General features: G+C 37.4%; 1 protein-coding gene and 1 long non-coding RNA gene across 3 annotated transcripts in view; one reads left to right on the top strand and one right to left on the bottom strand.

Moving 5' to 3' along the window:
* The window catches only part of PLD5 (phospholipase D family member 5), a 3,174,406-nt gene that overhangs the window by 2,387,901 nt on the left and 763,988 nt on the right, over positions 1–22,517 (bottom strand). Inside the window, exons 2-3 of one of the 2 annotated variants that reach the window (XM_044058368.1) lie at positions 4,501–4,600; positions 3,902–4,035 (exon numbers count right to left, since the gene is read on the bottom strand). In XM_044058368.1, coding sequence (XP_043914303.1) covers positions 3,902–4,035; positions 4,501–4,600 — 234 coding nt within the window. The remainder of the gene's footprint in view (positions 1–3,901; positions 4,036–4,500; positions 4,601–22,517) is intronic. The other variant, XM_044058376.1, reaches the window with a different exon arrangement.
* Positions 6,421–22,517, top strand: part of LOC122790771 — a 452,024-nt gene continuing 435,927 nt past the window's right edge. Inside the window, exon 1 of the long non-coding RNA XR_006363034.1 lies at positions 6,421–6,560. This is a non-coding gene — a long non-coding RNA (uncharacterized LOC122790771). The remainder of the gene's footprint in view (positions 6,561–22,517) is intronic.

Raw genomic sequence — 22,517 nt, 5'->3', positions numbered from 1 at the left:
CTTTTAATAAGTCATGTATTTGTTTCTCTTGTATGACATAACTATTTGTTACTCATTTTTTAAGAATGCTGAGCACATTTTATTCCTCATAAATATGTAAACAATGAGTGGAAGCTTTTGATAACAGCAAAGTGAAACACTGAATGGCTGATATACTGTCCATTACACCTTTATCATCATCTGGCCATAAGCCTAGGTCATCTACATGCTAAGAATATGGCCAGAGGATAAGACTTCATTAAAATAACATCATTTCTTTTTTCAGTGTACCTCTTCTGAAATGTAGTCTCCAAATCAGGCTAGTGCACTGGGTTTTCTAAGAACATGTAAGTAGTGAATTTTGTCTTATTGAAATGGCCAATGACTCCAGAACCAAAGCAAACCCAATAGGTGAAAAAGGACATCCTTGTTTAGTGCCTTTATTTAGATCTAAATATTGTGATAAAAAAGATCACATTTTGACATATACTTTTATTATTCGAATATAAAGCTTTAATTAAAAGTATAAACTCCACAGAAAATTGTAGTTTTTCTAACACCGAAAACAGAAAATCTCAATCAACTGAATCAAAAGCCTTTTCAATATCAAGACATATGAAAATGATTCTTCCTGTCTGTTGTTTACATAATCAATAAAAGTTACAATTCTTTTTTATATTATCCTGTGTCTGACTATACAGTATACATGCTATTTGATCATTATTTACTGACTGAGGGATATGCATTTTCAAACTACTGACATATATGGAAACAAAGATCAGACAGTCCACATTCAAAAAAATGGCCTATATGCATTACATTTAGTAAATCTATCTTGCTTCAGTAGTGACAAAATTAGGGAGTATTTCCATGGATGTGATATAGGTTTATGATTTGGAACTTTATACCCGGAGCTTTATTTACTTTAAGTTCCTTTATTTTATCCTCAGTGTCTTTTAGACTTATTCATTTTAATAAACTGTCAGTATCATCAAAAGATAGTTTCTTACTAAATTTATTTTTTAATTAATTCTTCATGGTTAGTCTATTTACTTCTTCCATCTCTTTCATTTTGTTTAATTTACTGTAATAATTTAGAAATTCAGAAAGCATTTCATCAATAGCTGAAAGTTTTTCCCCACACTGAATACTGTTAATTAAGAACAATAAGGTTAATACAATAACTGACTTTAATATTACTGATATGAGTGATTGTGGAGCACACAATGTATACGGTTGTTAGACTTGTTTAAAGATGTGCATTGTTACAACTAATTTGTTTGCTGATATTAATGCAATAATGCTTGTTATAATTTCAACATTGTTTATTGAATTTACATGTGTATTATGATTTACTTGAAATAAAATAAACTTAGTAAAAAAACCAATGAAAAATAGTAGCACTTCATATCTAAAGTTTGATTACTTAAATCTAGAGAGTCCACAGCAGAATAACTAACTTAGCTTTTGGTTTTCAAGAGCAATTTCATGATAAATTGTAGGGTTGCATATTCTAGAAAAGTGATGTCTTATACTGGCTTTCTATATTTAGTCATTTTTATTTGTTTATTTATTATTTTATTTACCTTTGCTTACCTGGAAAGTCTGACTGGGTCACAAGAGCCCATTTTTAGCAGTGGCACAGGGAGAAAACACCAATTTAAACAGCTAAGTTACAAAGCATTTTGGTAAGATACATGATCAGTTACTTACACTGTTGTAGAAAGAAAGAAAAAAATACAAATATTACAGTGAGAAGAAGGAAAAATATAAAACACAATTTACAGTTTTAGTTTCAGGCATAATATTTAAAATTCCTAACTTAATTATATAAGGCAGTAACAGCAGGGGTTGGAAAGTATTGCTTATAGTCTACAGGTGTAAAGCAATGAGAGGAAAAGAGGGTAGGAGAGGTTGAGCAAGGAGAAAATGAATTATAGTAGTGAAAAAAATTACACATTTCAGCCATGAATGGAGCATTAGCAGAACCAAGAGTTTGATATGTGATATTTAAAGAAAGAATGGTTGTTTGCTAATCTAATAGCCCCAGAAAGAGAATTCCATTTTTTTTATTAACTGTGCAAGAAAATAGTCAATTTTAGAGGTTTATGGATGTAGAGGAGTTGTTTGTCATGTGAACAAAGGTGTCTATTCAAATGACAGGAAGGTGGAATGGAGTTTAATACTTTATAAAATAATTAATATTTGAACAAATAAAAGGAAGGAATTCTTTAGTAAGATCAAAAGTCAACATTTTTATTTTAAAAATGCTAAAAAATGACTACTGTATTCTTGCATTAGTACAGCAAAAAAGTAAACAATAGATAATAGAGAATAAACCCAATTTCCTTAGAAAGACATATTTTCATGTTATTCAATTTTCCTAGAAAAAAAGTAAACTTAGACAACCACATAATTAATACTCAGATTTATATTTTATTCATGCATTACAAACATCCTGTCTTATATTCTGACATTAGTAAACAGGAGTTACATACTCTATGTAAGAGCCTAAGTATAACTTTTAAATTAAATTCTAATCCTGGATACTAATTATTTATTTTGGCATTCATTAAAAAAGTGAATCTGTCTTCATTTTTTATATTATTTTATTTACTGGAGAGCTGATAAAATGCTAATGCACCATCATTCCTTCACTTCTTAATGAAAGGATAAAAGACATGGTTACTAAAATGTGAAAAAAACCTTGTAAAGTCTACATTTCAAATATATTTTTATGGATTCTAATATAAAATAAATATATTATTTTGCACCATTTTATTTATTCCTTTAAACATCATCTAAAAGATTACATATCAAACTCTTGGTTCTGCTTATGGTCTTAAGTCTATTTTCATTACTTTCCACCAGTAATCATACTTTAAAGTGAGTATTTATTTCAGATACAAAATAAAACCCATTGATCACCTTTTCTTCATTAATTACTACTTATAATATTAAACAGTATATGAAACCAAAGCTGAGCAGTATAATCTTTGGAGTAATCACTTTTCTTTCCTGCTTTTGAAATTATGAGAGATTATAAACTTCTAATGTACATCTTGTGACTTATATTACTGTCTATAGTGAGACAAAAAAAAGGATAATTATATACCTGTTTAGCAAAATACAATAAAACCGGGTGCTGCTGCTGCTTATAGAAATGTGCAATACATTTAATCAACAATGCAACATCATAATGAGTGGTCCGTGACCTTGACTTCTCCATCCGTAGCCTCAGTCATAAATAATAAGGCAACAACCTATAATTGGTTGGTTAGAGAAATGTTTGTCACTCATAACAGAAAGGACTTTTTAAATCCTGGCATATATCTTTCATTGCATTTGGCATCTTTTTATTTTCTGGGAAGTTCATGAATAAACTATAAAACATGACATGGTGTATGTTATGGTAAAACAAGGATATAATCCATACATGTGGTACTGAGCAGAACTTCTTCTAGCTGAAAACAGTCATCATTCCACTATACTAAGCCTCAGAAAGTAATGTGATTTAACTGAGATCTTTAAGCCTTTAGTTAAAGCTGATCATTTATGCTGGAATACAGGTGTACCTGATGCATGATGTTAACCAGATTTCAGCATTTCAGTTACTGACTCTGTAACATTTAATAATCACTGCAATGATTTTTATCATGGTAAAAGACATGAAAACATGATAATATGTTATTTTGTCCATTTCTCTTAGTAGCTATTACTCTAGCCATCCTTGAAAACTGGATCTTCAGTTGATTATTGGGAGTGAACAAGTGCATGTAAAAAACATGGTTTATGTCCAGTAAATCATATAACATAAAAGTGCATGCATTGCTCAGCTTACTTCAAACTATTCTTTCTATTCTGCTTAATTTTTGTAGTACTACACCAAGGCTAAAATGTTAAATCTATTGCTGCTTCTTACCGAAAATTTCTGTGGCAATTTTCTGTGATTCTGTCTTCATCTTCCCCCACCACGTCCACTGCAGAAAATATTAGCGCAACCAACACTGCAAAGCAGCACATGAGAGCAAAGACCACAACACACTTCTGCTGAGACTGAAAAAAATCAGGACAGGTAGAAAAACATGAAAAATGATATTCTCTTTCTACTAAGAAAAAAACCATAGAAGATAAATATGTCTTTACTTTAAAATTTAGACATTAGTATTAAGAAATGATTGAAAACATTCAGAATAAAGGAACATCAATTGAATCAATGTGTAATGTTCACATTTGTTGATTTCTATGTTACAATAACACTTCTAAATAATGGAAAAATGAAATCAACAAGCTGTGGTGCAAAGGATTATGACCTTACAAAGATGTTAGAATTGAATTTGGCATAAATCCTTTCAGTAAAGATGAAATGGATATTATGGTATTAGTTCAGTTACCAGACCACAACAGGCCACATCACAAAAGTGCACTATTTACACAAACACATGAACATATATTCTTGCACAACTGGAAGTGCTTGTTCAAAAGAAGACCAAGACAGAATGGTCATGGAGGCTAATTTACCCTCTCAAGCAGGAGAGGTGGTCCTTCCAGGCTTGGATGTTGTTTCCATGGTGGAACATTATAGGAAAGCCTGCCTACATGCACTTGAACTGTGTCTGACCTGTGGATAAATACATTGCTTTAGTTTTCAGTTTTAGAAGTTATTCATTCGCACTGTAGATTTAACTGTCTAGCAAAATGTATTGGATACAAGTTGTGTCCCACAGGTACAGTAACATACACTCAAGGATACTGCTGTCAGCAGTAGTTAGGTATCACATTAAAATAATTAACTAATTTCAGTAATGTTCTCATAAGTAATAAAGACAACTACCACATCTGAATATTTATTTCTGTTCAGAACGCCTGAAGATCACAAACATGATGACACAGGAAATGATGTTTGTGAATCCACTTCAGTTAATCAAACTAAACAAAAGAGCAGCAAGTTGGCAATTGCATAATTTATATGTAGTGATGTGAATACTGTACAAGCAAAAAGCAACTTGGTTTAATAGTTCTCCTTCGGGAGTTTATTTTACATATATGATTTTAAAATGGCAGTTGAGCATACTTTGTGACTCTGTATTAGCATTATATGAAGCATTCAGTTTATAAAGGTATGATATGCAAACATAAACCTAAATTAGAAAATTCCATATTTGTTCATATATTTTGCAAGATATAATGCATATGTCTGCTGCGTACGAAAGTAAAACCAAATGAGAAAGGAGTTATCATTCACGACATAAAAATCCATCCATCTTTCAGCCACTTTAGAAGCAAAGCATGAGCAACAGAATTCAGTGAGATCTAATCCAGACCATGTATTACATATTACAACATGTGCGGAACCTAAACCATTGAATGGCTGTCTGGATAGCAACATTTTAATGAAATATTTACTCTGCAGATATTTTTTTCAAACATGCAGTCTAATCAATTTCAACCTTCAAGGACTAATTCAAAGCAAAACATATTCCAAGTTGATAGCAGTCCTACAAATACTGTGAATAGTGAGTTCATATTTTTACCTAACTGCTTCGGTCACATTGTTTCAGTTCACTAAGTGTACAATTTATTACTGCAATAAATCATTCACAACATACATATAGCTGTAGAAAATAAGCACATATTCCTTATTTATTCTCCTAGCAAATAGCATCCAAAAAGAGGTAGAATAGTAATGATAAGGAATAACTTGTTTTATATTTTGAAGCTACTTTTATTTGCGATTTTACTCATATTGGTTAGTGGTGGTGCTGTGGTAGTGTTGTCGCCTCACAGTAAGACGTTGTCCTGTTCGATTCTCAGCTAGAGCGTCTTCCCTGTGGAGACATGCGTGAATGGGCATACCTTCGTTGAAGGTTGTGTGTCAGGGCCGGCAACTTGGCATGTAAAAATCTACTGCCAATCATTAGCTGACCGGAGTTCCGCTGTGGCGACCCCTAACCGGGAAAAGCCGAAAGATACAACAACAACTCATATTGGTTAGTTACTAAGCTGTTTATGTATGTTATATGTTTTAAAAATTAAAACATTATAACATAAATGCAGAGCTAATGTTAAAGGGAAAAATCAGCAACAGAAAATCTCATTGTTATCAATCATATAAATATCTAATATAACTCTTATGTGTGTGAGGATTAATGCTTATGCAATAATTAGTATTAGTATTTGGTTGTGGCTTTTATTAGTTATTTACCCAAAAGTAAAAGTTTGAGATCAAAGTGAAGTCAAGTGGTCTTACAAAACCATGTGTAAATAAATACTGACTGATCAATATGTAAATGCTGATTATTGCTAATAGTTAATGCCTGTTCTCATTGTTGTTTATTTTTGTTATTTTTTATTACGTCATTCACTTTTATTCATTATACTATATTAAAATATGTAACTGAAAAATATTTAAGTATTTACTTATTTGTGTTTCAGTACTGGAAAAGTCTATCTTGGCAAAGTCCTTTTTTAGTGGAGGCCTGGGAAGAAAAGTACCACATTACATGAATTTGTCCATAAAGGAAGCACAAGCTAATAATAAAAATATGCTATATAATACAGAGTTATGCAAATTTTAACAGGTAATCATCATTTTAATATACTATACAGTAAGTATTTACAGCATGTTAATGTCACATGTAGCTATACAACACTCTGCTTTTTTTTTTGCTGATGTATAAAATCAAACTGAAATTTTAGTACACAGACAAGAGGTGAGGCACATGTATATTTTATCCAAACAGTTATTCACTTGAGATTTGTAAATTGTTGGGACTTTATGTTACTTATTTGATATAGCCAGATAAGGAGGGAAAAGGCAGAAAAAAACTGTCAGGTGAAAGTAACTCACATCCAAAATCTAGGCAAAATGCAAATCAGCCTGCAGGATGCAGAGCAAGGCTAAAACTTAACATACTTTAACATAAAATAACAAAATCAAGCAGCATAACACAAACAGATAAGCACTTTCCCGTCTTATATGGAGTTTCCTCAGATCCTTAAAACTGTGAAAAATAAATTCTATTCATATAAGAATCAACAACCAATCAGATCACATAATAAAATATCACATGCCACATAATTCTAAATCTAAATGGATACAAGATAAATGAATGTCTGTCTTAGTAAGGATGTTGCTGTAGTTGAATTGGTTAGTGCGGTCAGCCAATAGCAAACATATCAAGAAGCTAGACTGCCTATCAAAAAGAGCAAAATTAGCATACACAAAACTATGTTCGGTAGCTCACAAAGTAAAGGCAAAATAATAGCCTATCCAATCCAAAGAGGGTATAAACTCAGAAGGAACCAATAATGAAAAAAGAATATATAGAACTTAAAATCTACTTGATGTCCTAAAAAGGGGAGTAGTTTAAAGTATAGTTAAGGAATGCAAAAACAAACTTGTATCAATTAAACTCAAATAAATACATTTTAAAATATTTTGCCTTTGCTATGTGAGCTACCCAATGTTAAGCTTATGCTAATTTTGCTCTTTTTGATAGGCAGTCTAGTTTCTTGATATATTTGCCATTGGCTGACCATGCTAATCTATTCAAATAGAGCAATTTCCTTACTAAGACAGCTATTCATTTATCTCATATCAATTTAAATTTAGTATTATGTGGCATGTGATATGTTATTATGTAATCCAATTGGGTTTTGATTTTTATATGAATCAAAATGTTTTTTTCCCCCACAGTTTTAAGGATCTGAGGAAGTACCATATAATGTGTGGAAGTGGTTATCAGTTTGTGTTATGTTGTTTGATTTTATTATTTTAAATTAAAGTGTTTGAAGTTTTAGCCTCATTCTGCATCCTGTTTCTGCCTGATTATATAAGAAGGGAACTTAGTAATGGTGATGATACAAGAGGAAGACTGCATTTTTATAGTAGTGATTTCATTGGGATTTTAAAACACAGATGGGATAACAGAATAAAAAAGTGACTTAGTAGTCTGGTAATTATAAGAGCAGGACCATTTGACAGGTATGTTTTCAATGATATTTTAAATTGTAGATGAGATATGGTATTTCTGATGTTTGTTGGGAGACAGTTCCACAGTTCAGCAGCAGAATAGCTTAGACTGTCTAAATTCAATAATTATTATTACTATGTGGAAAATGTAGTTATGTAATGTCAGATCATCAGCCAAAGGTCACCAACAACCTTTAAGGATTTTAAGTTTCTATTCCAGATGTTTAATCTGTTTACAATATTTACAGTAACTGCTTGCAGTTACTACCAAAAAAGTGTATTACATATACATATGTTGCTATTCTTGCTACAATGAAAAATAGCTCTTATTGTTAAGTGTACCTAGTCAGGATCTGTTAAAGTCTTCAATGATGACAGGTTTACCTTGCTTTCTAACAAGTTTAAAAATATAAATACCAGATAAATAAAATTCTGTTGTACCTTTTGAAAACTGCCCACTAGTGTCAGTGGATGTCCTTCAAGGATGCATCTGCAGTCCTTACAAATGGGTTGTCCTGTCGTCAGGCAGCCCTTCGGTCGGCCGGATTCCAAAGTCTGGGTCTGGCTTCGGCTGGTGTCGCACTTCACCCGACATCATTGCGGCAGTTCTTCGGGTATAAAGGCATCAGCCGACACCATTTTCCTCAGTCTTTCTTGCCGCGTGGCGCCTGAAGCAGAAGCTGTTCGCAAGTGCCGGTCGGTCAGATCCAGAGATTACTACTACCGAATACTACTTCGAAGACTTCTATAAAGCTAAGTACCCCATTGGGGACTCTTTCTTGCCTCAGCCGATGTCAGAGAAAGTTAATAACTGTTTATCTTGTGGGAAACAAATACCTCATAAAGATTTCCACTCCTATTGCATACATTGTTTAGGCCCAGACCACGACGTAGCAGCTTGTCTAGCCTGTGCTTCTTTTAACCGACGGACGCTTAGACGTCGCTCGGACTTTGCTGAACAGATTTTCGGCTCCGATTTTGCCTACATTATGCCGTCGGATCCTCCGACTACGCAAGTAACCAAAAAGCGCAAAGAAAAGGACCGACACTCGCAGTCCGCAGTTTCAGCTGAAACCGCAGTTAAGCAATCCACGAGTGTCTCGGTTTCGGCCGAAACCGAGCAAGCGGTTCTTTCTTCAGCCGATAACTTGCCTTCTACCGAGGCCTCTTCTATCCTGGTAGAAACGGCTTCTGAAATCCAGCCTTCTGTTGCGATTTCACAGGATTTATCAGACACCATTCCACTAGATATCTCTACCCCTGCACGTGGAGCTGCTAGGCCTCCTCCAGCTATGTCTATTAAGGCCTTTGCCAGGGCTAAAGCAGCCAAAACTTCCAAACCTGTGCCTGCCAAGCCCCCTCTCACAGGCCCAGCACCAGCTCCCACATGCTTTCTTTGGCACAGGATCTCATCACTTTAATTCGTGGATCCCAGCCTCATCCAGACAGGGCCTCTCTCCCTCCTCCAGAAAAGAGGCCTAGAGCAGAGCCCCTTGAGCCAGTAGCCACAGATGATTCTTCTGATGATTCAGAACATACAGACCCTCCTGAGGCTTCTTATTCTCCTTACGAAGACTCTGATGCTGAGGAGTCCATCCCTTCAGCCTCTCCTCCTGAGGAATTTTCCTTTGGAGAAACCTTGCATGCTATGAGGGAACAATTTCAGTGGCAGGGCCAAGATTTCTCAGACTCTAGAAAAAGGCTTAGGACCTTTCTACACTTACCACAGCATAGGCCTTTAGCTATTCCTCCAGTTCTATCTGTTGTTGATGATGCATTTAATGATGCTTGCACTACTCCTGATACTTTACCTCCGGCTCCTGCTAAGCCAGATAGGTACTACAGGGTTCGGACACTCATCACCACTTATATAAGGCCCCTTTGCAGATCCAGAGACTATCTCCCAGGGCCCTAAAGCTGTAGCAGCTACTTCTTCTAAAAGCCCGCCGGCCTCTGAAAGGGAATCCAGGTCCTTAGAGAGATGGGGTAAAAAGTTTACACCTCTGCTACTTTGTCAGCTAGAGCTTTGAACTGCCAATTTCATATGATTCAATATCAAGAGTTTATGCTTGACCAGTTGACTAAAAAGCTGTCCTCTGAAGAATCTTTAGATAAAAAGTATATTCAAGAAATGTTACATAACATACAGCAGGTTAGCAACCATTCTTTAAAATGTGGCTATGATGCACTGGAGGCTTCCTTTAGATCAGCCATGACTGGCACAGTTATCAGGAGGCATGCATGGTTGAAAGAGCAGGCATTACCAGACCATGTCAAATCTAAGCTTTTGGATGCACCTATGGACAAGGTCAATTTATTTGGTGCCCCCGCACAGCAGGTACTGAAAAAGATGGAAGAGAAAGCAAAATCTGTGCAAACAGTAAAAGATTTCTTACAAGTTCAACCTCCAAGGTTTAGCAGGAATTGGCCCTCCAAGAATTGGTCCTTTCCGGACTCCTCTAAGGCACAAAGAGGCAGGAATAGGCACTCTAGAGGCAGAAACCAATCCAGGGGTGCCTAGAGGGGTCGCCAGTGGCAGGGTAACAATCAACGAGGCACGGATACAGCCACCACCACTATAACAACTCAATCACAGTGACTCGGCGGTGGCACCGCCTACCAGGGAGCAACTAGAAGCACCCTTAGGCGGAAAGCTAACATTATTTTCAAGAAACTGGCACTGCATTACAAGAGAAAAATAGATTTTGCAGACTATAGACAAGGGTTACAGGTTCCATTTCCATACACTACCAGGAAAGAGAGGAATGCCAAACCTACCACCTTCTCAAAGGGCAGAAGCTCTAAAACAAATATCTCAATTATTAAGAATGCGTGCTGTGGAAAAGGTACCATTTATGGAGCAAGAGAAGGGATTTTACTCCAGGCTCTTCCTGGTACCAAGAAAAGAAAACAAATGGAGGCCTATTCTAGATCTGTCCGCTCTAAACACATTCCTCATTGTTCCAAAATTCAAAATGCTGACCCTACAGCAGCTTCTTCCCATGCTGGGCAAGAAGTCTTGGCTGGTAACTCTAGATCTCAAGGAGGCATACCTGCACGTCCCCATAAGACCAATTTGCAGAAGATACCTCAGATTTCTTGCAGGATCAGAGCATTATCAATTCTCAGCATTGCCCTTTGGCTTATCTACTGCGCCCAGAGTGTTCACGAAATGCCTGGCATCAGTAATCGCTCATTGCAGACTTCAGGGAATTCAAATCTATCCCTACCTGGACGACTGCCTGATACAAGTGGACAACAAAAACAAATTAACAGAAGACTTACAAAGAGTCATCTACCTGCTACAAGCCCTGGGATACACAGTCAATACAAAAAAGTCAAGGCTGATTCCATCCCAAATAATAACCTTTCTGGGTGCAGAACTGGACACATCAAAACAAATGGCATTTCTAACTGCAGAAAAGAAAGAGCAACTTCCTCTCTATTTCTTGGCATTAACAAAGCAGAGCCATCTAACTGCAAGAAAAGTGCTACAAGCTCTAGGCTTCATGGCATCCTGCATAATTCTGGTCCCTCATGCCAGGCTTCATATGAGAAAGCTACAGTGGTACCTAAAGAATTTGTGGTCTCAGCACAAGCACAGCCTGGAAACCAAAATTCCAATGATCCCATGCCTGAAGCAAGAGTTCTTATGGTGGGCTCAGGCCTGTCAATCAAACACAGGTCTGCCCTTCTGCAAAAGTCAACCAAGACAAACTATCACGACAGATGCCTCAGACCTCGGTTGGGGGGCACACATGTTGGACAAGTGCATTCAAGGCCTATGGACTCAAGACCAACTACATCTGCACATAAATCTAAAAGAAATGATGGCAGTAAAATTGGCAATCCAGGCATTCAGACCTCTTCTCCATGAAGGCCAGCTGTTGATAAGGACAGACAACACCACAGTTATGTGGTACATCAACAAACAGGGAGGCACACACTCATACCCCCTATGCTGGCTGGCACTAGACCTATGGGATGTGGCTCTGAGCTACAACATTCAGTTACAGGCAATTTATGTACCAGGGAAGGAAAACATTCTAGCAGACATATTAAGCAGAACTACAACAGATGCCCACGAATGGATGCTGCATCCGGACATCTTCAAAGCCATCACAAGAGAATGGGGATTACCACAAATAGACTTGTTTGCATCCCCATACAATCACCAGTTGAAGAAATTCTGCACAAGGACTTACCACCCACTTGCTTGGAAGGTGGACTCCTATCCTTCAGTTGGAAAAGCCTGACAGCATACGCATTCCCACCACTTCCTTTGATGCACAAGGTGCTTCTCAAGATCAAAGAGGAACGTCCGAGGATCATTCTGATAGCCCCAGACTGGCCAAGACAACATTGGTACCCACTGCTGAGGAGCATGTCCCGGGAACAAATATGGAAACTGCCCCTGATCCCATTACTACTGACACAGAACAACTACAACATTCTGCATCCAAACCTAAAAACTCTGCAGCTAACTGCCTGGAACATTACATAACAGAAATTAACCCAAATTTATCCCAAAGGGTTAAGGACATAATCCTGGAGGCTCATAGACCTTCAACAAGAAAGAATTATGCAGCAAAATGGAAAAGATATCTCATCTGGAGCACTGCAAAGGGGCAAGATGTGACACTGGTGAACATAGCCAACATCCTGGAGTACTTGGCGGAGCTCTACCACACAGGCCTGTCCTATTCCTCCATCAAGATACATGCATCAGCTATTTCAGCACAATACAGCATGGATCCTCCTGTCTTCTTGCATCCTCTGCTCAGACAGTTTCTGAGGGGAATTAAAAATGTAAAACCTCCCAGGAAACCTCCATTGCCAGCATGGGACTTGAACTTTGTGCTAGAAAAACTGACTCTACCTCCTTTCGAGCCAGCAGCTACAGCGGACTTGCAATACTTATCCTGGAAGACTGCCTTCCTGCTGGCAATAACTTCAGCAAGAAGGGTCTCTGAACTACAAACATTAATGGCAGTACAACCCTTCCTGATCTTCCATCAAGATAGAGTGTCCATGAGAACAAATCCTACTTTTATGCCTAAGGTGGTATCCAGAGTCTCTTTAAATCAGGCTATCCACCTTCCTACATTCTTCCCCAATCCACAGAACAGGGGAGAAAAGCTCTTACATACCTTGGATGTACACAGGCAATTACGCTACTACCTGGACAGGACAAAAAACAATAGAAAAACTGACCAGCTTCTGGTAGCTTATGCAACAGGAAAAGAAGGAAAACCAATTTCTAAACAGACAATCTCCAAATGGATAGGAAATTGCATTAGATTTTGTTACTCCTACCATGGAAAGAAAACTCCAGAGAACATCAGGCCTCACTCCACAAGGGCCACAGCCACTACCACAGCTTTCTTACGAGGAGTGGCTACCAAGGACATTATAGAGGCTGCTACTTGGACCTCCGTGCATACATTTGCCAAGCATTATAACTTACCTCTATACTCTAGATCCCGTGCTGGTTTTGCCACTGCTGTTTTGCAAGGGATCCTGACTACACCATAATCTATTCTCATTACCTCCTCCCTAGTTTAGCTATGGTATTCTACCCATTTGTAAGGACTGCAGATGCATCCTTGAAGGACATAGTACAGTTTTGTACCTACCATAAATGTAGATGTCCGAGAGGAATGCATCTGCAGTCAGGATTACCCACCCTCCTTCCCCTCTGAGGTACTCCTAGGGTACTTACCAATCTACAGCTAGCTTGGGGGGGATCTATTATGGTGTATTTGTTTGTATATATGTACATACATGTTTATTTTGTGTGTTTGCTCTCTACTATTTGGAAACTTTGGCATTTATCCAAATTTAGCCTACCAAGAGGGCACCTGGCATCTGGGGCAAGAAACACTGAGGAAAATGGCGTTGGCTGATGCCTTTATACCCGAAGAACTGCCGCAATGATGTCGGGTGAAGTGCGACACCAGCCGAAGCCAGACCCAGACTTTGGAATCCGGCCGACCGAAGGGCTGCCTGACGACAGGACAACCCATTTGTAAGGACTGCAGATGCATTCCTCTCGGACATCTACATTTATGGTAGGTACAAAACTGTACTTTATCCAGGTTCTACAGTACAAGAAGCAGAAAAAGAGAGAGACAGGTAGAGAGACTTCAAATATGTAACAAATAAGCAATACGAAGGTTAAACTTTCAAATGAGACTTAAGAATTAAGCAAAGATGTTACGATTATCAGTGTCAATTCTGTATTTTTGTAGCAACATTTTATTCTTAACTGGCTAATAGAGTTTAACAGGGATAATATGCATTTTGTTTCTACAAGTGATATTGATAACTATTCATTTAATTTAGGGTATCTTCATCATTTTCTCTGAACAGATATTCAGTTTATATCATATTAATCATTCTTTGGATTTCCTGAAATCTGAATTCCATTTTCTGTTTCTTGCCTTTATTCGATTTTTTCAGTTAATATTTTGAAATCATTTTATATAAGCTATTATTCCATTGTAGCCTTTGCTTTAAAAGTGTTCATATTTATTTTTCTTTCTAACTCCATGACATTTTAAACTGTGGTGAAAGTCTAAAATTTACCACACATTTATGTTATTTTTCTCTGGTGTAATCAGAAATAGATGGTATCAACACCACCACTAAAATCTAATGGGAGAATCAGCCAGAAATACAAAAAACACAGTCATGACACTATGGTAATGATTAACAATTTATAACTTACTGTGCAACAGTAATTTCATTATGAAAGCCCCAATGTTTTAAATTTCAAATGAAATTACTTTTCTTTGTAAAATTTTATTTTGCAGTTTCTTGTGTAGGTTGCTGAAAAAATTAAAATAGCAGGCCTACATTAGACCCATTGACAAATTTTCAATAGAAAAACAATAAATGAACAAATACCAATGTACAGTTTAATATCAAATCAGTTGGTATGTGGAGGACTAATTTAACATATCCTTCCATACAGGAAGTCATCACTTCTGTCTCTCACCTAAATATTCTTTTGACTGTGAGAAGAAAACTGTTGGCAAACTGAAACCAACGTACTGTTCATCATACTGTTTGTTGATGTTTTTGTATTTCTTATTCTTTGCCTCAGTTTACACTCCCTCAAATGCTGGAAGAAAGAACAAACTTCCAAGAGCAAGGTATATGACTTTATAATGAGCTTCAAACATAAACAATTCCTCAAAAAAGCCAGCATGTTCACAAAGCATCTAAATTAGTTATCAGCATAGCTGCTCATATACTATAACATGAAGTATAATGGGAATGTTGTGCAGATTCCCATATGTGAAGTATGATGGGAATGCTGTGCAGATTCCCATGCGTGAAGTATAATGGGAATGCTGTGCAGGTTCCCATACGTGAACTATGATGGGAATGCTGTGCAGATTTCCATACATGAAGTATGACTGGAATACTGTGCAGATTCCCAAACAACAATTTTAACTTATTTAGTTGTAAGCATAACTGTTTGTTCCCGAAGGGAATCTACCTAGAAAATCCCTTTCATTTACTATTTGAAAATGATTTTACCTTTTGTGTAGGTTGTGTGTAGTTCAGATCTTGATTCATTTCCTTGTTTTATATTATTTTCTTCCTGTGATACATATCACTACTATTATATTTAAAATCTGGGCAGCAAGCTTTGCATAAAAGAGCTAAATGTTTGTGCATAAGGTCATTACATAATGTTTACAAAGGTATGTTCCTGGTTCTGTTGTGCAATGATTTCAGAGATTTGTTCTGTGTTCTAGAAAGATGCTTACATGTTCTATTTAGAAATTTTATTATTATTACTATTATTATTGTTTAAAGTATTTTAAAATATCAGAGTCAGAAATATCATGTATTTTAGGCAATCACTGTAGTCAGACCTATTTTATTTTTTTTGTCACAGCTGAAGTTTATTTTTATGAAATGTCAATGTATTTGTTATTAGTGTAATAATAATGTTATATAAGTGGTATTCTTGCATTTATTTTTTTAAAGAATATTTCTTATGTTATGTTCTTTGGATGTATTTATTTATTTATTATTTATTTTATTTTACATTTGTTGACTGGGTATGTCCGACTGAACTGAAGAGCCCTTTTTAGTATAATACAATGAAAAATGAAGAGTGAAAGGAAACAGATATAACATGCAATTCATGAAAGCATAACTCTAGTACATGCTAGTTTATGAAGGGTTCTCCCATCCATCCATCCATCCATCCATCCATCCATCCATCCATCCATCCATCCATCCATCCATCCATTATTTCATACATTCATTCATTCATTCATCCGTTTATTTTCTGATACCCAACTTATTCTATTTAGGATTACAAGAAGGAAGAGGCCATTCCAGCAAGCAACAGGTATATGGCAGAAAACTAAGTCTGGACTGGATGCCAGACTATATCATGATGCATACATAGACATATTCAAGCACAGTTACATACAGACCTGCTCTCAATGTAAGTTACCACTTACAGGTCTTTTGTAATCTGGTGTCCGGTGTAAGTCACTTACATTAGAATCAGGGCAGACTTACCCTGAAAGAAACTCTTTTGGATTCCAGAACACACACACACACACACACACACACACACACACACACACACACACACACACACACTGCATGTCCAGTTATAGGCAAGCTAGAGTAATGTGTATCACATAGTGGCACATCTCCAAGATGCAGGAGGAAATGAGAGGCACTGGTAAACATCTATTAAGACACAGGAAGAATGTGCAAATTTTGCCAGAAGGCACATTAGACAGGAGCTAAACCCAAGAACCAGTAGCTGTAAGGCAGTTTGACTTATTTCATATGCATTTTCAAATATTTGTCATAATGTTTACATGATGAGATGTAGCTGGTTATGTCTTCCATAGAATCTGTCTAGAGGATGGTGTTTTTAAATGAAAACATTCAGTCATCCCTCCATCCCAACATTCAGTCATTCATTCATGTTTTGATACCTATTTTATTCTGTAAAGGGCTCTTGTAGAATCGAAGCTTATCCTGTCAAACAATGGTTGTAATGCATTAAACCAATCCTGTATAGGATATCAGTTCATTATAGGAGCATACACTCTCATAAACACACATTTCCCAACAGTTTAGTGTATCACTAATTCACCTATCCATGTGATGTTAGGATGAGGAAGAAAAATGTAAACACTCTTAAGACCCCTGTGGACACAGGGTGGATATCTAATCTTTGCAGACTAAAGACCAGAGCCTGGAAACAAACCAGAGGCATCACTACTACAGCACTGTTGTACTGCCTTTAAAATAATTATTTTCTTCAGAAAAAATGTTTTGCATCTGTGTGTTTGTGTGTGTGTATCTTCAAAACATCTGAATACAATTTATGTTAAAATAACAGGTATACTGTCATACTGTTACTAAATAGCATTAGTTTATATTCTCAATTAGTATGGGTATTACATATTTCACATTCATCACTTGCAGTATCATTTTATGAAAATGGCTATAATAACTGTATTTTGATCAGCCAACAATGATCATATAAAGGGAAGAAAAGGCTATGCAGGCATATTGTCTCTTTCTGATATGAAGATAATGTAATAATAAACAAATACATCTCTGAGTTTTACTTATTGATCTTGTCTGGTTAAAATCCCTGCTGATACAGAAGCACTAAAATATGATTAATGCAAATGACAGGAGCACCACAAATACACTGGAGGACTTTTCTTCAAATTACAACATCACATGTGAAACCATAACAGATATAATACCTTTAATATGATGTTACAAAGCCAGACACCTACAGGCAGTATCCGGAAAAAGTGTACAATCAAAATTATTATCTTCAGAATTTGTACAGGAATTTATTGGAGGACACATGAATGCAGAAACAAGCAGTATATAACCTTTATATAATACAAATTGTGCAATACTGAAATTATCTACTTCCTGATCTTATTTTAAATCAGGGGACTCCTATGTTTTCTTATGGAAGTGATACCTTCTAGGATCTACAATGTGTATCTCAGTGTGATCTCAGAGTGGGTCTATATGAGCAGGGAAGGCAGGAGCTTTGCTCCCCTCAAAAAAAAAAAAAAAAAGAATGCTTGTACATTTTTTCTGAGTTTTTTTGATTGGTTGCTGATCAATAAGTTGTGCTCCATCAGTTGCTGTTTGATGGATTAAAGTTTTAACAAACTGTCGAACTTTCATATAAATATGCATACATATGTGTGTATATGTTTGTGTGTGTGTGTGTGTGTGTGTGTGTGTGTGTCTGTGTGTGTGCATGCATGTTAGTATGTGCATACCAATAGACAGATAGATGTAATATACGTTGTGATGATATGAGATACTGCCAGCTATGCCAGGAGGAGTAGGGTAGTGGATGTGTAACATATGCCAGAACAGCTAGCTGGAATTTTGTAAAGAAGTATATGTCATTTGTATATCAAACTGATTTGTACAGATACTTGTGTTGAAATAAGTACTTGTAAAGCTGCTTGTGTTAAAAAATGTACTAACAGTGTACCCTGCTAGACAGAAAAAAATATACATGCATTATTTTAACTGTTTAAATGTATATGTTTAACAGAGGATACTGGAAGAGAAGAGGTTGATCTCAATCCACCTAACTTTGAAAATAGTTTGAAATTATATTACCTGGCTTAGACCATAAAGACTGTATCTTACAGTTCTCAATGCAGCCAGAGACAAAAGTTTGTACAAAGAAGGTCTCTGTATTGTCTTTGGGGTGAACTAATTGCTACTCTGGAAGGGTAGAGGTTTGAAATTGTTTTATGATTTTCAGAAGCTGTACCAGATCTTAGCAAGCTGTGTGCGTGTGCACGTGTGCGTGTGCGTGTGTGTGTGTGTGTGTGCGTGTGTGTGTGTGTGTGTGTGTGTGTGTGTGTGTGTGTGTGTGTGTGTGTGTGTGTGTGTGTGTATGTTTGTATTATTGACACATATGTGGTAAATCCTGGCAATTTATAGCAATGGGGGTAGCATGGGAACCAGAAGTCATAGGAGCAGATGTATGTGATGTCATTCTGTAATCCATCACTAAAAATTATATTTTAATACTAGGTGAGACTGAAGTCTGATTGCAGTCTGTTTTTTGGAACTTGACAGAGAAGGACCCCTTATCTACTTCATATTGCCTTGCTCTAGTAAATGAACCAGGGAATAGTAATTCTTTAAATCAGTCAGAAAATATAGTGAGACTAGTTAATTACTGTTTTTCTGTATCTATGTGAATCTATTTGTCTGTGTTATTTGAACATTTCCTGTGATTGAAAAGCTGGTTTTACTGTAAATAGATATTTAGTATTTTCATGTTCTCTCATTATGTATTATTAAATATATTTAAACCTTTCATTGTGACTGGTCCTTTAGAGAATATTTTAATCTCTGAGAGTACTTATTTTATATATATATATATATATATATATATATATATATATATATATATATATATGGTGACAACTATGCTGCTCCTGACAGCCTTGCTATTGGTCAAACTGCCAATTTTATTAATATTAATTTCACTCAGTATAATTCAGTACCCTTGCAAGAGCCTTAGAGTAGCTTGCTTTGGAGTGTCTGCTGGCAGTGTAAATACCTTATAGTCTGGGCAAAAGGCAGCATAGCTGGTAAATCTGTGCCAGTCAGGTGTGTGTGTGTGTGTGTATGTGAAAATCAAATCTCAAAGAATGTGTGTGGCAGCTGTTTGGAGCAGGGACACAAAGCACTGGTTTCACAGAGAGAGTGGTGGAGAATTTGGCTTGGACACCCAGCTGAGGACCTACCCCTACACCTGCACCACTGAGAAGTCTTACTGGGCACGTGGAGGGAGACAGATAGAGAAACCCAGACCCCAGATTGGGTGTGTTCCCTGTGTGCTCTTAAGGGGAACTGTGCTTGATGCAGAGAGCTGCATCTGGAAATACTCGGTATATCCAATTTTGTTCACAGTGAACATCCCTCTCCTGTGCCAGTGGTGAGGATACAGGCTCCTTGATTATTGGCCCAAGGTGAGGATTTTACATATTGCTGAGCAGTGGTGGGGTATTAATTGAACTTCTGTAGCTTGTAAGCAATTGTCACTAAAGGTGTGTGTATTCTCGGCAGCCACAAGATAAACATACACAGTTTCATTTTCACAACAGTTTTATTTATTTTTTATTAGTTTAGTTTAGTCAGGGAAATCAGGTAAAGATGTTAGCAGAGGATTATGGCAAGCTGAGAAAGAACCAGTTGGCCAAGGTGTGTGAAGCCAAAGGACTGGTGTATGCCAACCTGACTAAAGAGGAAATGATTTCATCCTTAATCAAAGCTCAGACCAGCAAACAGGAGGATAACCAGTTTAGTGATGGAGATGTCCAGCCCTCAGAAAAAGGACAGTTCACCTTTTTTTAGAGGTTTTAAAAATCCATCTGGAGTTAAAGAGACTTGACTGGAAGGCCAAACATTTGGAATTAGAATTATCAGAGAGACTGCAGTGTTTGGAGGTTGAAGAGACTGCAGTGTTTAGAGGCTGAAGAAAATGAGAAGCAGCACCAACATGAGAAGGAGATGATGACTTCACCAGGGTCATGAAGGTAAAGGGGAAGGGAATAACCAAACCCCAGAAGCAATAAAAGTCAGTACATTTCTTCCACAGTTTACAGAGGGTAATAATTTTGATAGTTTGATTCATATATTTGAAAGGGTATGTAAACAGTATAATGTTGACCAATGGCTCTGAGTACAGTTCCTGACCACCTTACTCCATTGTAACTGTAACCACTGTTTCTAAATCAGCTGATATTGATTGTTTAAACTGTGATCAAGTAAAGAAATGTTTACTTGACTGTTTTAAGTCAACACCTGAAGCATACAGAAAAACGTTTTGTGAGCATAGACACAAGGCAGATGAAAGTGAGTGTGATTATATTGCTGAGTTAAGCACTTATTTTCATAGGTGGGTGAGTGGGCATCAGGTCACCACTCTGGCAGACCTTTTGGTGAGTGAACAAGCCCTTAGCACATTGCCTGAAGACATGAGAATCTGTTTGGCAGACTGAGAGTGTGCACAACTCTGCAGATGAGCTGGGGAAAAAGGGAGATCTCTGTTTAGCAAACAGGGCATCACTGCACAGGAAGGGGATTCTCAGTCTGCACACTGACATAAGGGAACCCATGGCGGGCAGCCTAAACTACCCCAACAGAGTCCACCAGTAACAGGGGAAGACACTAGTTCAGGTATATGACCAGGATCAGGAGTTAAATGTTTTAACTGTAACCAGCATGGCCATGTATGATATAGATGTCCACAGAGACAAGGCTGGAACAAAAGGTGGGGGAGCCAGCAAGTGGGAATAATAGTACACCAGTGGTAAGTTGCCTGAATACAACAGTGGTACCAATCTATCACCAGAGGTTATATCCTATCTTAGTGGATGAAAAACAGGCTACTGCTAAGAGAGACACAGCATATGACATAACCATTGTGAAGCCTGCAGTGGTTAAAAAGAGGCCGTACTTGCTTGGCAGTCCACTTGAATCAAACCTTTTAGAGGGACCCCATTCCAAATGCCTTTGGCCAGTGTTCACCTTGACTGGGAGGGTGGAAAAGGAAGCATGCAAGTAGATGTGTTAGAGGATATCCCTGTAGCTGTCTTTATAGGGAATAGTTTTGATAATGCAGTACCTTGTGTGCATGCAGTTACACACAGTCAGGCTTGAAGACAGGCATATCAGTCTGGTAGCCTGGGAAGAACCAGAGACACCTCACATCTGAAGCCAGGGCTGGAGAGGTGGCTATTTCAGGGAGGGAGCTATCCCATAGCAGTGAGCCTGAAGGTGAGCCACAGCTGTCGGTAGGTATTGGTGCTCCCTTGAACAGGGTGACTGCAAGGTCAGAGGTGATTGGTAGTACCCAGGCTGATGAGGCACTGCTGTCAGAGGATACCAGACATCCTGTGGAGTTCCAAAGATAGAGCTGAGACAGACTCATCTCTCAGACCTTACACTGAGAGGCTTGAAGTGAGGTAGCTATGGAGGTGCCCTGATTCTGAAGGAAAAGGGCAGTCTGTATACTGGAATAAAGGGTTACTGTATAGAGAGTGGACCCCTGAGAGAGAGGGCTAGAGGGTAAGGTAATACAGCAGTTGGTAGTGCCTAGAGCCTACCATCTGGCACTTCTAGCCATAACATACGACATTCTTTTTGCAGGTCATATGGGCATAAAGCATACCAAGAGACATATTATGCAGAACTTTTATTGGACTCAGATTGCAAGGGATGTAACAGGGTACTGCAGGACCTGTGAACAGTGCCAAAAAGTCAGCAAAGATGGAGACAAGGTCAAGGGTCCCTTGATGACTTTGTCTGTGATTGAGGAGCCATTTCAGAGAGTAGTTATGGGTATTGTGGGGCCTCTGAGTACCCCAAGCTCTGCAGGGAAGAAGTATATTCTGGTGATAGTAGATTATGCTACTAAAATCCCTGAAGCAGTGGCTCTGCCCGCCATCGAGGCATAGAAGGTGGCAAATGCCTTGTTAGAGATTTTCATCAGGGTAGGTTT

This window comes from Protopterus annectens, chromosome 1.part2 (assembly GCF_019279795.1).
Source record: "Protopterus annectens isolate FY-2018-M chromosome 1.part2, PAN1.0, whole genome shotgun sequence".
NCBI classification, from domain to species: Eukaryota; Metazoa; Chordata; order Ceratodontiformes; family Protopteridae; genus Protopterus; species Protopterus annectens.
The sequence above is the reverse complement of the archived record's forward strand: the minus strand, read 5'-3'. Positions and strand labels throughout refer to the sequence as shown.